Below are 13,672 nucleotides of genomic sequence, written 5' to 3'. Positions count from 1 at the left end.
GCAGCAACGCGAAATCTAGCATCATAGCTACATGTTCGTCGGTGGTGGAGTTTTAGAACACCTGCGTACACTTGCATGCACACAGACAAGTGGCAGGGCGTTGAGTGCAGGGATTAGGAGGGACCTTGGGTGTGAAGGCGCTGAGTGTGCTGTGGCATGCATGCCACTGCAACTTGGCTAGTTGTTGTGCTGCTTAGGACAGTTAGCAGTGCCTCACAATAGGGCGCTGATGCCTAGAGGGTTACGCGATACGTTCGGATCCTGGGTGTGCGGCAAAGCCTTTGGCTGCTTGCCAAAATGTGGAGGCAAGGGAGACTTTCGAAAGTATCTTCAAGGCTGTAGCATATGGTACTATGATAGGTGGCAAGATCTTCACAGAGTTCATGTGTGCATGCAACACACAAGCCAGATCAGAGAATTCTCAAGCGTGTGATCAGGGCGACGAAGAGGCTGTTCCAGCAGGAAAGCAGCAGAGAGGCTTAGTCAGCCCTGCCAACAGTAATATTTCTTTGCATGCAGGGCTTTGTTAGCTGTGTGTGCAAAATGTACACAAGCAGGGCCAACACTCTGGCTCTCTAATGTGGTGGGCCACTGGTCAGCTGCTGGGAGATCAGATGTGTCCCTTGCTCATACGCTGGTACATAGGAGTATTAGAAAGTGCACAACTGAATCCTACTCAAGTTATCATCTTGAACCTCGAGGAAATGCTCTGCACCAGTGAGTCCTACTTATGGCTGCTTCCAAATACATTGTTCTGAGTTATGAGCTGTACAACAGCTCCCACACCCCAATTAGCCTGGCAGGAAGAGGGCACCAGTGAAGTGGGTGTCAATTAAAATTGAGTCTTGGGGACCATATTATACAGCCTTTTCTGATCTGCATGACCCAATAATGATGCTGTGCTTAGAAAACCAGTGGTTGTATCGTGGCTTTATCTAGGCAGGCAAGCATCTGCCAGATGAGCCTGTGTGGTTAGCCGGCAGCTGCTCTGCCTCCAAATGTCCGCCCCAGAGGTGAATGGAAAAATCATGTTGTTCTGCATGAGTGCAGCCACAATGCCTGCCATTCTATTGCCAATTGGGTGTCATTGATTCCTCTGCAAATGCCAGCTTTATGAGTGGCAGGGCATTGTACACCCTGTAGCATAGATCACATGACCTGCCAGAATCCACCTGGCACAGGCCTGCCATATGGCATGCATGGCATCCAGTCATAGCCACCGTTGCTAGCGTTGCAACTATTGCTCAGTGACTGAGATCATAGGCACTGTTACGGACCTAGCTGTCAAGTCTGGGTGCTTCTGAACATCATGCCCACATCAGAATGAGGTTCAGCAGGCTTCCGGATCACAAATCCACCTTACTGCCGCCGTTTCTGGCAGACTGCTCGATGGCGAGGACCACTTGCTGAGTCAGCGTGGCGATCCTGGGCCAGTGCTTGTCTGGGCTGCCCCCTGCCCTGATGCTCTTTATGCAGCGCCCAAACGCTTCCCACATCAGCGTCTCCTGCGGCCGATCCAGGTGCACCTGCCCAAGCAATGCCATTTACGCATCACCCCTCCTACTCAACAATAGAAGGGAGATGTAGTACGGTAATCAACCCCTCCAGACCAGCACTGACATCTTCAAAGCACATTGACAGAAGCCTCTGTGAACACCAGCTACTGGGCAGGTTTCGACCAGCTCAGCACGGGCAACAGCACGATCATACTCGTGCAATTTAGGCGCCAAAAGGACTTTGGATATCGTGAAGAGTGCAGACGTGGTGGAGCCTAGGAGGTCACCGTGCGCTCCTCTGCGCTCTGAGCGACCCTGGTGGCGTTGTCCTCTAGGAATTTGCCATCCCTGACCTGGAACTGTGACACCTTCTCGGTGCGAGGGATGACAAAGTCCTCTAGCCTGATCGCGCCGCTGGTGCCAGCCACCTGCCAGCAGAAAGTGCTTCATGACTACCAGAAGCAGGCGTTCATCGACATGCTGTGCGTGCCCACCACCACCTGGAGCCTGAGCAACCATTGCCGCAATGCAATTTCGGTGAAGCATGCATGGCTCACCTCCAGATATTGGACTCCGGCGCGATCAAAGCCACACTGCATGGACACGCCTGTCGCTCAGAAGCACTGGGTGGTATATATTGGAGACCGGAACTGATAGAACGCTGCTGTTAGCGAAACTCTGAGGCCTTGCAGGAAAAATCTCTTGTTATGATTCAAACTGAGCTGCTAACATACAGCTGTCATTCTGGTAAGGGCTCGCACCTCAATGTGAGCCCTGCGCCCTTGTGTCCATACGAGCGTGGCCGCAATGTACAGAGGAACATCCCCTTTTGTGAAGATATACCCTGCATCCCATTGCAGTGTTACAACTCCCTTAGGATTGTATGTCCTCTTGGGCTTGAACTTGAGCAGGGCAACCTCAGAGAGATCATTTGCTCGCAGCATTTCGTGATCCTCTCCTAAGGATCAGACTTAATCCCTCAGCTCACCTGGGCAGGCCTGCACATACTGTGGTAGCTCAAAGTCATATGCCCACAGTGTCGCCCTCACATTGTACCAGCCCATGTCACCCAAACAGCCAAGCCCATCCAGCTCCTTTGACATCCGGATGTCTCCCCTTAGAAAAGACTCCGTGGCTGCGCGAATCAAAAGGCAAAATGAATTATAACTCCGGCTGTTGCACTGGGAGTAGCACGCCGAATAGGGGAGATGTCATGATCATGCTGAGGAGGCAGGAGGATTGTTTGTGTGCATTGACCATGCCTGGGAAGAAGAATGATGAGGTTACACTCCTCAGCAGGCCCACCGCCCTTGCATCGTCCAGCACAGAGCGCATGAGCGATGCCCGTGGATTGTGCATCCACATGGTGCCTGCCATGCAACACATCACCTTGCTGTCATGAGCATTTCAGCCATGCTGCTTTGCGCTGCATTACACCAACCACCATGCATGAGGTGTGCCGGCATGTGAGGAGGAGATGGACCCATGCCTTGTGTCGCATTGCCGGCAAACAAAATAGATAAAACTCACCATCCATGAGCTGCACACCGGCGTCTGCGCAGGCCTTCACCATGGTATCCGCATCTTCATTCGTCTGCAGAGCATGATGTGAGAGGTCACTGCCGTGCAATCATGACAAGGCAGCACTGCATGGCATGGCATCTCTAAGGCAATGATCAATTCTTTCTGCTGGAGTGAGCTAGTATTACTGCAGAAGGAGCGCTGCAGTCCTACCATGGCAATGGGCTTCTCAAGCAGTATGTGCTTCCCCTTTGCCGCAGCTGCCTCCACCCATTGGACGTGCATGGAGGTTGGTAGGGGGATGTAGACGGCAATGACTCGTGGATCATCTAGGACCTCCTCATAACTTCCATATGGTGTTGCGTCTTGAGCCCCCTCGACCTCCTTGATGAAGGCCTCCGACTTTGCTAATGTTCGACTGCCCACAGCTACCACCTCTGCACATGTCAAGAGAACTCCTCAGATCAATCTCCACTCCTATCTGTGCGGGATCTTTTGCAAAACCCTCCCCCCTCAGACACTGGCTTGAAGGTGTTCTTGCACACCTCAACATGACGCAATTCTAGAGAGAGCTAGGCACTGCACTAGCCTCGATATCACATGAAATATTATTTTCTTGTAAATCGAGGAGGTGATTTGTCGGCACTCACCCAGACCGTTTCTAGTCAGGGAGATGCCCCTGGCATTCTTTTTAGCTATTCCAGCTGCCCCAAGGATACCGATACCAATCTTATCCTCCTGTCCTGACATCGTGCCAATAATCAGACTAGAACCCCCAAGCTAATACTCTGATCAACCAGTTTCTAAAAGCAGCTTCCCTACCGCTGGAACCTGTCCTGTGTCTGTTTTGGCTCTGGCGTAATGAGGTGAGTCAGAATGCGTATGCCCGACGGCGATCCACCGTATCTAAACACCTCTCAACGTGGCACCGAGTTCCAAAGCAATTCAACTCTCAAGGAGCGACTACGGCCTTCTGCAAGTGACTTCATTCGCCTGCTCCTGACCACAGCCGAGTCTTCCAGCGCTTCGAGGTATGCCGCCTGCTCGCTTGAGTAAGATCTCGTTCGAGAAGGTTCCTCGGGGTTCACGCGCCCCCGCGCGGTTCACACGCCTTGCTTGCTCTAGGATCGAATGCACTGGCTGAGCAGGCTGTCAGGGATGTGGACAAGTTGCTTTGACGTGCATCTGTGTTGTTGACAAAGTTATGGGAGCGCGTTGGCGGTTCCTTGTTCAGTTCCTTGTACGTAATGGAAGCTTTGTTCCAGCTGTGTCAAGGCTTGCCTCAATGATTTTTCGTATGTAGCATCTGTATCCGTGACCGGGGCCATCGAGTCGGTTTACTGGCGACTGTAGTTGTAGAAGGATATCGTTGTGGTGACAGCAAAGGTGACATACTTGTGCTTCTGTTGTGCAGGTTCCAGTCAAGCACCCGCATTTCCACGATGCAGATCTTCGTTAAGGTATGTCCGTCGTGCGGTTTTACCCTGTCTAGTGTCTACTATTTGGATTGCTGTGGTGCTGGCACCTTTTCTGTCATCCTTGGCTGAAGCCTTGTTTGCTGCAGACCCTGACCGGCAAGACTATCACCCTGGAGGTGGAGTCTTCCGACACCATCGAGAACGTGAAGAGCAAGATCCAGGACAAGGAGGGCATCCCTCCTGACCAGCAGCGCCTGATCTTTGCTGGCAAGCAGCTTGAGGATGGCCGTACCCTGGCTGACTACAACATCCAGAAGGAGTCCACCCTGCACTTGGTGCTGCGTCTGCGTGGAGGCATGCAGATCTTTGTCAAGTGCGTGCCTGTTCCCCAGCTGCTTGTGTCTCCAGAATTACCTCCTCGTCTGCTCTGTGGCTCTATTCCTTAGACGTGAACTTACATATATCTTTCTGTTTGCAGGACCCTGACCGGCAAGACCATCACCCTGGAGGTGGAGTCTTCTGACACCATTGAGAATGTGAAGAGCAAGATTCAGGACAAGGAGGGAATCCCCCCGGACCAGCAGCGCCTTATCTTTGCCGGCAAGCAGCTTGAGGATGGCCGCACCCTGGCTGACTACAACATTCAGAAAGAGTCGACCCTTCACTTGGTGCTTCGCCTGCGTGGAGGCATGCAGATCTTTGTCAAGTGTGTCCTTGCTCCTCTAGCTGCCACGTTATGCAGCAGTCCCTATATGTCTCTTCTGCAGTTCTGTCTTTTGGCCATGAAGTTACAGCTGTCTTTGCTCACAAAGTGATGGCTGCTTCTACTGGTGTTTGCAGGACCCTGACCGGCAAGACCATCACTCTTGAGGTGGAGTCTTCTGACACCATCGAGAACGTGAAGAGCAAGATTCAGGACAAGGAGGGAATCCCCCCGGACCAGCAGCGCCTTATCTTTGCCGGCAAGCAGCTTGAGGATGGCCGCACCCTGGCTGACTACAACATCCAGAAAGAGTCGACCCTTCACTTGGTGCTTCGCCTGCGTGGAGGCATGCAGATCTTTGTCAAGTGTGTCCTTGCTCCTCTAGCTGCCACGTTATGCAGCAGTCCCTATATGTCTCTTCTGCAGTTCTGTCTTTTGGCCATGAAGTTACAGCTGTCTTTGCTCACATTTGATGGCTGCTTCTACTGGTGTTTGCAGGACCCTGACCGGCAAGACCATCACTCTTGAGGTGGAGTCTTCTGACACCATCGAGAACGTGAAGAGCAAGATCCAGGACAAGGAGGGAATCCCCCCGGACCAGCAGCGCCTTATCTTTGCCGGCAAGCAGCTTGAGGATGGCCGCACCCTGGCTGACTACAACATCCAGAAGGAGTCCACCCTTCACTTGGTGCTCCGCCTGCGTGGAGGCATGCAGATCTTCGTCAAGTGGGTTCCTATCCTGTAGCTCCACCACATGCATGCCAGGTCTTGTTGCTCTGACCTGCTGTCTGCTGAGGTTGTGTCATGCATGGAATGTGAACATCAAGCTTGGGCACTCTCTGAGCAGTCTTTACTGCTGCCTGCAGGACCCTGACCGGCAAGACCATCACTCTTGAGGTGGAGTCTTCTGACACCATTGAGAACGTGAAGAGCAAGATTCAGGACAAGGAGGGAATTCCTCCTGACCAGCAGCGCCTGATCTTTGCCGGCAAGCAGCTTGAGGATGGCCGCACCCTGGCTGACTACAACATCCAGAAGGAGTCCACCCTTCACTTGGTGCTGCGTCTGCGTGGAGGCATGCAGATCTTTGTCAAGTGAGTCTTCTTTTCCATTTGTGTTTGGTCTCTGCCATTGCCACATTGTGCTCTTTGTTCGGCTGCATGCGTTGCCATCTATGTGCAGGATCTCACTCCCCTGCTGTGACCTGCAGGACCCTGACCGGCAAGACCATCACCCTGGAGGTGGAGTCTTCTGACACCATTGAGAACGTGAAAAGCAAGATCCAGGACAAGGAGGGAATCCCCCCGGACCAGCAGCGCCTGATCTTTGCCGGCAAACAGCTCGAGGACGGCCGCACTCTGGCTGACTACAACATCCAGAAGGAGTCCACCCTGCACTTGGTACTGCGTCTACGTGGAGGCAACTGAGGTTTTAAAATGCTTTGAGGGTCGAGGCTTGCCTGTACCAGTAATGTGGAGATACGTCTATATGTGGATGGTGTGCAACACTGCAGCTGTCGCAAATCAAGCAGTGGAATTTCCTTGTGCCCTGTCCGGCATGGTATTATCGCGTGAATACTGATGTAGATGGATACATTGTACCTTGTAATCTTGAATAGCGTTCAAAATGATTCATAGCTATCCTTAATATTGACTAGCCTCATCTGCAACTTCCAACATACTTGACACCTCTCTTGCTGGTCACGATGGACAATTTGCAACTCTCAATGGTTAGGCTCCACAGGCACCAGGCTGACAAGGACGATTGAGCTGCCCCTCAGCAGCACTTGCTGGAGGTGTCTCACCCGCTTCTCCTGCTTCCAAATTAATCGGCTATTCTCCATCTTGCCACGCTTCTTATTGCCTGCATGTTAACGCATGCACACATACCAGTCACCAACCAGTGGACGGATCAGACCACACGCCAACATCAACAATGGGCAATTACATTGTTGCAGACCATGACATTATGTGTCGCGCTCTTCTTATTATTGATGTCAACAGGAAAGAAGGGCACCTTGCTGAGGGCTGTCCTCTGCTGGGTCAGCCTTCTCCCTTGCAGGCACGCCCACAACTTTGCTCCTCTCCACTCTCAGCCGCACCGTGTAGTGCTCATCCGTCTCCCACAGGATGAGGTTCATGTACTTGTCAAAGCCCCTCAGGAAGCCTGCACAGGCACAGGCAGCACTCCTTCAAACGCCCCTCTTCTTGCATGTATCAAAGAATTATGCACTGACAATATTGAATAACTTGTGCTGCAAGCCCTCATCCAGACCGAAAGAAGTGAGCTCAAGAGCACAGCCCGCAGAGAAAGGCTGCTTTGCGAGCCTGCGAGACGTCAGTGTTGTACACAATCTGATTCCACTCATCGGGATGCCTTTGGGTTGCAGGTTCTATTCCTGGGCTGTGGGGACGTCAGAGACACTCTTGCAGCGCGCAGGCGGGGGTCAGCGGACGTGCCTGTAGCAACGCCGCGGACGCCTCTCTGGTGCCGGGTGACGACGCGGAGCTTGAGCTCCCGGGAGCCACAGCACTTGCGCAGCAGCGACAGCGGCCCCTCGGGGACCGCGGCCGCAACCCGCTGCAGCGCCGGCGGCCGCTCTGCGGCCAGCGCAGCTTCCTGGCGGCTGCGCACTGTCGCCGTGCGTGCTCTCGCGCGCTCCAATGCTGCCTGGGCAGCCTGTTCAGGAACGCGGAGACCATGGAGCACAGTCAGCGCCGTGCACATTATGAGGCAGGCAGATCACAAGTACTGCATTGGTGGGCCAACCAGTCTTCCCTGATGCTTGATCTAACCGATTGATCCCAATGCAGGAGATGGAACATGGCTGGAATGTCCTGCACTGACCATTCTCTGTTGACAAGCTCTGGGAAAATTGCCGATTCCAGTGCCCCAATTTGTCCGACTTCTAGATTCTTGCTAAGCATGGAGTCTGAATCACTAAAACGTAAATGTTCAGACCGTGGAGCTGATTTTCCATGGATGATAAGGGTGTCTACAGACACCAATATGGGTGAGGTGCATCGGATGTGCGGCCGGTGCTGCCTCTCGCCTGACTGCTGGTGAGCACACTCACTGTGCACAGATGACATCAGCCATCCCAAAGACTTGCTGAAGGGTCTTCACTTCACTGGATGGTATATCAACATGCAAGGCAGGTGATGTGGGCGGGTAATGCACTGCAAGATGTGCCTCACCTGGGATCTGCGCCGCTTTGGGTTGACTGCCATCTTGGCAGCTCGCGACTCTGGCAGCTCTGCCGGCAAGATAGCCCTGCACTTGGATATATTATCCAGTGGCAGTACCTGCATGCACAACGATTGGAATTAGTTCCTTATAAAGTTGCATGAATAATTCCACTCTCTGCATGCATGTCAAAAGAATGGGGCACGCATCAGGCATTAGGTCCCTGGGGAGGAAATCAAGGGCATGGCATTAGGCGGTTTCCTTGGCTGACCTTGGGATTTGGAGGCAGGAGGCCTGGAGTGGACAGTGCCTTTGCAGCGTCAAACTGGGGGCTGAAGAAGTCCATGGTGGCATCATATTCAAGGGTACTGGGGGCCTCCTTGGCTTCTGCCATCTCCTTAACTGACCTGTGGTGGCAGGGGCTGACAGTGGTGATTAGTGATGATGATCCACAAGGCAGCAAAACACCCCAGATTTAGATAAATCAGCATGTTCTGTCACACCGCTGCATACATGTGCCAAGGAAACCTGCCGAAAAAAGTGGGATCAGAACAAAGGGATCAAGTTGAGAGCACCTTGACAGGCGAGATCTGTGCGAGCTCTCAACTCCGCCCTCGGTGTGCCCTGCAGCTGTTTCTTCCAACAGCCGCCCGCCTCTATCTGTGTTCCCACTGCCAAGCCGACGTATGTCATCCTGTGAGCTTCTGGGCACACCAGGGGCACTGCTGGCTCTCTCACAGCCCCTCTCGCTGTCGTATCTACCCCGGCTGCCATCATGCCTCCATCTACCCTCCAGCCTGTCTCTGCTGGCGCTGCGAGGAACATCACTTCTCCTGTGGTCACCTGCAGAGCCTGCATCGCCCCTCTGCGCATCCCTCTGCCCCCTTCTCTCCCCGTCTCTGCTGCGGCGCGTATCCAATGCGTCCCTCTCGCGCCTACTTCCTGTGGCGCTTGCCCGGTAACCATCTCCTCCAAAGACCCTATCGCACCCCCTGCTGCCGCTCCTATCGCGTCCATGACCCTTGTCAGCCCTGCTCTCAGTCCTTGGGGCGCTGTGAGACCTGTGCTCCCTCTGTTCCGACCTCCCGCCACTTGGCGAGCGGCGGCCGTCAGTTTTCCAGGCGGCTGTGCGACTACGCAGCACCTCTTCTCTGCACTCCGACCTCTCTCGTGCCTCCCTGAGATCTCTGTCCCGGCTATGGCGCCCGTCGCGGCTACTGGCGCGCCTCTCGCCACGGCTCTGCCCCCGGCAATCTGTCCTATAGTGCTTCTCTGGGCCCCTGTCATGCCGTCTGTCTGCCCTCCGGTGCTCCTGCCTGGGCAGCTCACTGTGGGATCTGCCGCTATGAGCATGCCTGGCTGGCGAGCGATATCGTAGGTGTCTACTTTCCCGAGCATCTGAGTCCCTGTCACGCCCACTGTCCTCCCCTCTGCCTCTGCTGCTGTCACCATCTCTGCGCCTGCTGCCCGCGGCCTCGCTGTGCTGCCCTGCTCTTTCACGCTCCTCGCTCCTGCGCCTTCTGGCTCGTTGTTCCTCTTCGCGGTCCCTGTCTCTCCACCTATCCTCAGGAGAATGCCTCTTCTTGTCTTCCTCTCTGCGGCGGTGCTCCCGCTCTGCTTCTCTCTGCCGGTGCCCACGCCGCTCTGCCCTGGATTCCTCCTTCTCCTGGCCCCTGCTTCTCCTGTCCCTGTTGCTGTTGTGGTGCTTATGGTTCTCTCCATCCTGTCGGGACCCCTCAACTCGGCTTCTCTCCCTGGCTGCATCCCTGCTCTTGGCTTCCTCCCGATGGCTGGCGTGATGGCTGTCCCGGCGGTCGCTCTGCCCATCCCTGCCCATCTCAGAGAAGGGCTCCCTCACCCGCCGACCCTGATCATCATCTTTCCCACTGGGGTCGTCTTTATGAAAGCTCGCCTTGTGGGAAGGCCTTGGAGGGCTTCTCCTGGGATGCACTTCACCTCTTCGCCTCTCCCTTTCCATATGTGCAGAATAACTTGCGATAAATTAATGTCTGCAACACCGATTTGAGATGTCAGATGCCTCAGATGCCTCAGCACTGAAATGGCGCGTCAAGACAAGCGATGCCTGCCGACGTTGCTACTGTGCAAGCCAGACATTAGGAACAATAAGAAAGAGAATTTGGATTGAACTGTCGTTTATCAATCGAGACAAAGCTCACCCGAATGTGTGAACTGTTTAGCCTGATCATGCAGACATGCCCTCTTCCAATATGTTTGCAACCCGCCTAAGAGATCTCCAGTAAAGAGTGCACACTCCATGCTTCATCATCACCGCAATTGAGCGTTTCGGATCCTGTGGATCCTGAGCAAAGACGGTAAATTAAGAGCACGTGAGTATCATGTGACCCAAACTTGGGTGCCCTCCAGATGCAGCCCTTCCGTGATGCCACAGGCCGTGTACAAGCCATCATCCTGCTTCGGATGATCCAAAATAGCTGTTGAAAGTCTCACTTTACTGGGATCGGCAATTGGCACCTTTGCAACATCCCATTTCAGCACAACAGTAGATCTGTAGTGGAAGTGCTGCTCGAGAGTCAGCCAAATAGACTAGTCCGATAATCCAGTTCTGTTGAACATGTGTTCCTGTTAAAATAAATTCGACTGTACGCCAAGTAGAGACAGTCACGCCTGAATGGTGGAGGCTAGCACTACGGGAGAGCCCATGGAGGCAGCCAAAGGAAAGGAAAAAGGAGCGTCAAATGCTGAGACCCTGATTGAAGCTGCGGCCAAGGGGGACATTGATGGGGTCAAGAAGCTGCTGGAAAGTGGTGCAGACCACTTGCACCAGGTCAGCTTCATCAAACAGGAACCTCGTTATTGACAAGCAGAGTGCTCCTGTCCTCGCTCAAAGGCCGCTGGACCCTCTGGCACTCCTATTGCCTCGCTGCATGCCGAAAAGAGCCCAGTGCTCGGTGGCTTCGCATCGAGCAGGGCATGATCTGCATTTGTTATTCGCAGGACGAGAGGGGGCAGAATGCGCTCATGCTGGCGTCCAGGGGAGGCCATGACCCCGTTGTGGAGCTCCTGCTGGAAGCAGGAACGCCATGGAACGCTTTTGACAAGGAGGGTCACTGCGCTGGGGACCTGGCCATGATGGCTGGCCACCAGTCGACCATCGATCTGCTGCTTGAAGCAGGTTTTAATTTTACCATGCATCTTTCACCTGTGCGATGCTTGACCGTTGACTCCGAAAGAACAACAATGCACCTGCTTGGCAGGTCGGAAGGAAATCCCTGCTACTGGACAGCTTCTTCATGATGTCTGATGCCAAGTATGATGTGGGGGATGCGCTCCGGCTGCCAGTAGTGTTGCTGGCCTTGTTGCATTCGTTGATAATCTTTTCCAACTGCATTGGCAACTTGCAGTGGCTGAACAGTCCTTTTGACTTGCTAGGTGTGCGGGCGGAGATGGTATTGGGAGCGCTGGAGAGAAAGCTTGGGAAAGAGGCAGCAGGGCCCAGTCACGAGTACCTGCAGCAGAGGCTGCAGTACGATGCCGCCAGCGAGCGGCTGATGGATGCTGATGACAGGGCAGTCATGATGGCCTGGGAAGGGTGGGGCACCGTCACCAGCTGCCCTGTGCTTCGCCACCCTGCATGCACCCGTTCTATTTTCTTTGACTCGCTCGCGTGGACATAATCCTGTTCCAGAATGATTCTGGGTGGCTCTGCATCATCACCCTACAACAGAGCAGTACTTTGTTCACTTTGTTTCCCTTTGGCACTTGCATATGCGGCGTGTCAGGCTCCATGTCATGCTGATGTGCATGTAACAGGAGCAACTGCAAGGCTGATGTGCATGCAGGCCGCTGATGGAGGCACATGCGCATGCTGTGGCAGCGTCGGGGGGGGATGTCTTGAATGTGGGTTTTGGACTCGGCCTTGTGGATGAGGTGCACTCTCTCTGCCCAGGTCGATAAATCCGGTGCCACGTGGTGCAACCCCTGCTTTCTTCCACAGGCTGCCACAATCCTCACAGAATAATTGTATGCCCATGCTGGCCATGAGGGCAGCTTTGCAAGGCCCCAAAGTCTTTTGTCACATGCCGTGACATGTCACCTTTTTTTCAAAACCTGTTGACGCCACCGTGGCGATGACATAATTGCTGACCTGGCGCTGACCTGTGCGCATGTGCAGGCCATCCAGCGGCGGAGCCCGCGGTCGCACACGATAGTGGAGGCGCATCCGGACGTGCACGCGCGCATGCTGGATCTCGGCTGGGACCAGCGGCCGGGCGTGCGCATCCTGTTCGGCCGCTGGCAGGACGTGCTGCCGCAGCTGGGCGCGCAGTTCGACGGCATCTTCTTCGACACCTACTCGGAGTTCTACGGTGACATGCAGTGAGTCACCCTCCCCCACATCCCGTGTCCTGTGCTTAGCCTGATTGCTCAGGGCCTGACTGGTGTCCTTTGTGCTCCGAGATGGGCGCAGGCTCTTGTCTTTGCTGAAATGCTGGGCTGCATTGTCGCATCCACGGTGGCGCGTTGGTGCGAGATACTGCAATTCTGTCACTTGCATACTGCTCAGGGGAACTGCCCTGTGCTGGTGGGATCGCTCCGTCTGATTGATCTGGCATTGTGCGACAGGGATTTTCATGCGCTGCTGCCAAAACTGCTGCACCCAGATGGCATCTACTCGTTCTTCCACGGCCTGGCAGCGGACAACGCATTCTTCCACGCAGTCTACAGCGAGATTGTGAAGCGTGAGCTGGCCAGCCTGGGCCTGTCCACGCAGTTTGTGCCGCTGCCCATCAACGTGGCAGACCCCAAAATTTGGGAGGGCGTCAGAAATAAGTACTGGCAGCTGGACACGTACTTTCTCCCAGTGTGCACCGTTGCAGACTCTGCCTTGGAAGCGTCGGAACAGGAGGACGCAAACTGATGGCTGGAAGCTGTGGCTTGATGTTGTTAGGGCGCCGTCTTCAGCTTGTAGCTTGCAAGGGCAAATGAATGTGGAACTGTGACTGCAAGGGTTGATTCATAAGACTCATTGGTCGATCTATGGAAAGCGTGAGTGGTGGGTAACAACATTGTGACAAACTTAACTTGTAAGTTTTTAACTTGTGAGTGCGGTGGTTCTCATGGCATAAATCTCTCCAAGCGAGGCAATTCCGCATGCAAGCAATGCAATTTCTCTTTCGTGCCAACTTCATTGGACAACGTGGATTTTCTGGCATGTGCAACTTGGACAGCTACAGCTGTTACAGGGACGGTCCCAGCTTAATTTCAGCTTCGAAGCCTTTCACTTGGCAAGCTTAATAGCGCCCCCGTCACACCTGAGCAATGCATGCAAACAGAGCAAATGCCTATTAGGAAGATTGCAAGCCTCATCT

At 54.1% G+C, this 13,672-nt stretch overlaps 4 protein-coding genes across 4 annotated transcripts; 2 read left to right on the top strand and 2 right to left on the bottom strand.

Annotated features, from left to right (window-relative positions):
- Positions 1–1,346: 1,346 nt before the first annotated feature.
- On the bottom strand, positions 1,347–3,767 carry COCSUDRAFT_61084 (putative AX110P protein; the record flags this gene model as incomplete). Its single annotated transcript, XM_005650576.1, has 8 exons — positions 1,347–1,526; positions 1,784–1,924; positions 2,258–2,340; positions 2,485–2,631; positions 2,786–2,866; positions 3,027–3,090; positions 3,231–3,454; positions 3,743–3,767. 8 exons carry the CDS (start codon positions 3,765–3,767, stop codon positions 1,347–1,349), a joined length of 945 nt encoding a protein of 314 aa, XP_005650633.1.
- A 692-nt stretch (positions 3,768–4,459) lies between these two features.
- COCSUDRAFT_35534 (hexaubiquitin protein) lies at positions 4,460–6,565 on the top strand (the record flags this gene model as incomplete). Its single annotated transcript, XM_005650575.1, has 7 exons — positions 4,460–4,477; positions 4,582–4,808; positions 4,914–5,141; positions 5,276–5,503; positions 5,637–5,864; positions 6,005–6,232; positions 6,349–6,565. The coding sequence occupies 7 exons, from the start codon at positions 4,460–4,462 to the stop codon at positions 6,563–6,565; spliced, it is 1,374 nt and encodes a 457-aa protein (XP_005650632.1).
- Positions 6,566–6,861: 296 nt separating this feature from the next.
- On the bottom strand, positions 6,862–10,046 carry COCSUDRAFT_40248 (hypothetical protein; the record flags this gene model as incomplete). Its single annotated transcript, XM_005650574.1, has 7 exons — positions 6,862–7,001; positions 7,155–7,304; positions 7,667–7,817; positions 8,336–8,443; positions 8,596–8,731; positions 8,900–8,984; positions 9,488–10,046. The coding sequence occupies 7 exons, from the start codon at positions 10,044–10,046 to the stop codon at positions 6,862–6,864; spliced, it is 1,329 nt and encodes a 442-aa protein (XP_005650631.1).
- Positions 10,047–10,744: 698 nt separating this feature from the next.
- On the top strand, positions 10,745–13,407 carry COCSUDRAFT_32480 (S-adenosyl-L-methionine-dependent methyltransferase). Its single transcript, XM_005650573.1, has 6 exons — positions 10,745–11,130; positions 11,301–11,478; positions 11,736–11,895; positions 12,146–12,233; positions 12,478–12,680; positions 12,927–13,407. Exons 1-6 carry the CDS (start codon positions 11,005–11,007, stop codon positions 13,219–13,221), a joined length of 1,050 nt encoding a protein of 349 aa, XP_005650630.1. The 5' UTR covers positions 10,745–11,004; the 3' UTR covers positions 13,222–13,407.
- The last annotated feature ends 265 nt before the right edge of the window (positions 13,408–13,672 follow it).

The sequence above is a fragment of the Coccomyxa subellipsoidea genome, assembly GCF_000258705.1.
Source record: "Coccomyxa subellipsoidea C-169, whole genome shotgun sequence".
Taxonomy (NCBI): Eukaryota; Viridiplantae; Chlorophyta; class Trebouxiophyceae; family Coccomyxaceae; genus Coccomyxa; species Coccomyxa subellipsoidea.
Note: the sequence above shows the minus strand (reverse complement) of the source record. Positions and strands in the feature narration are given on the sequence as shown.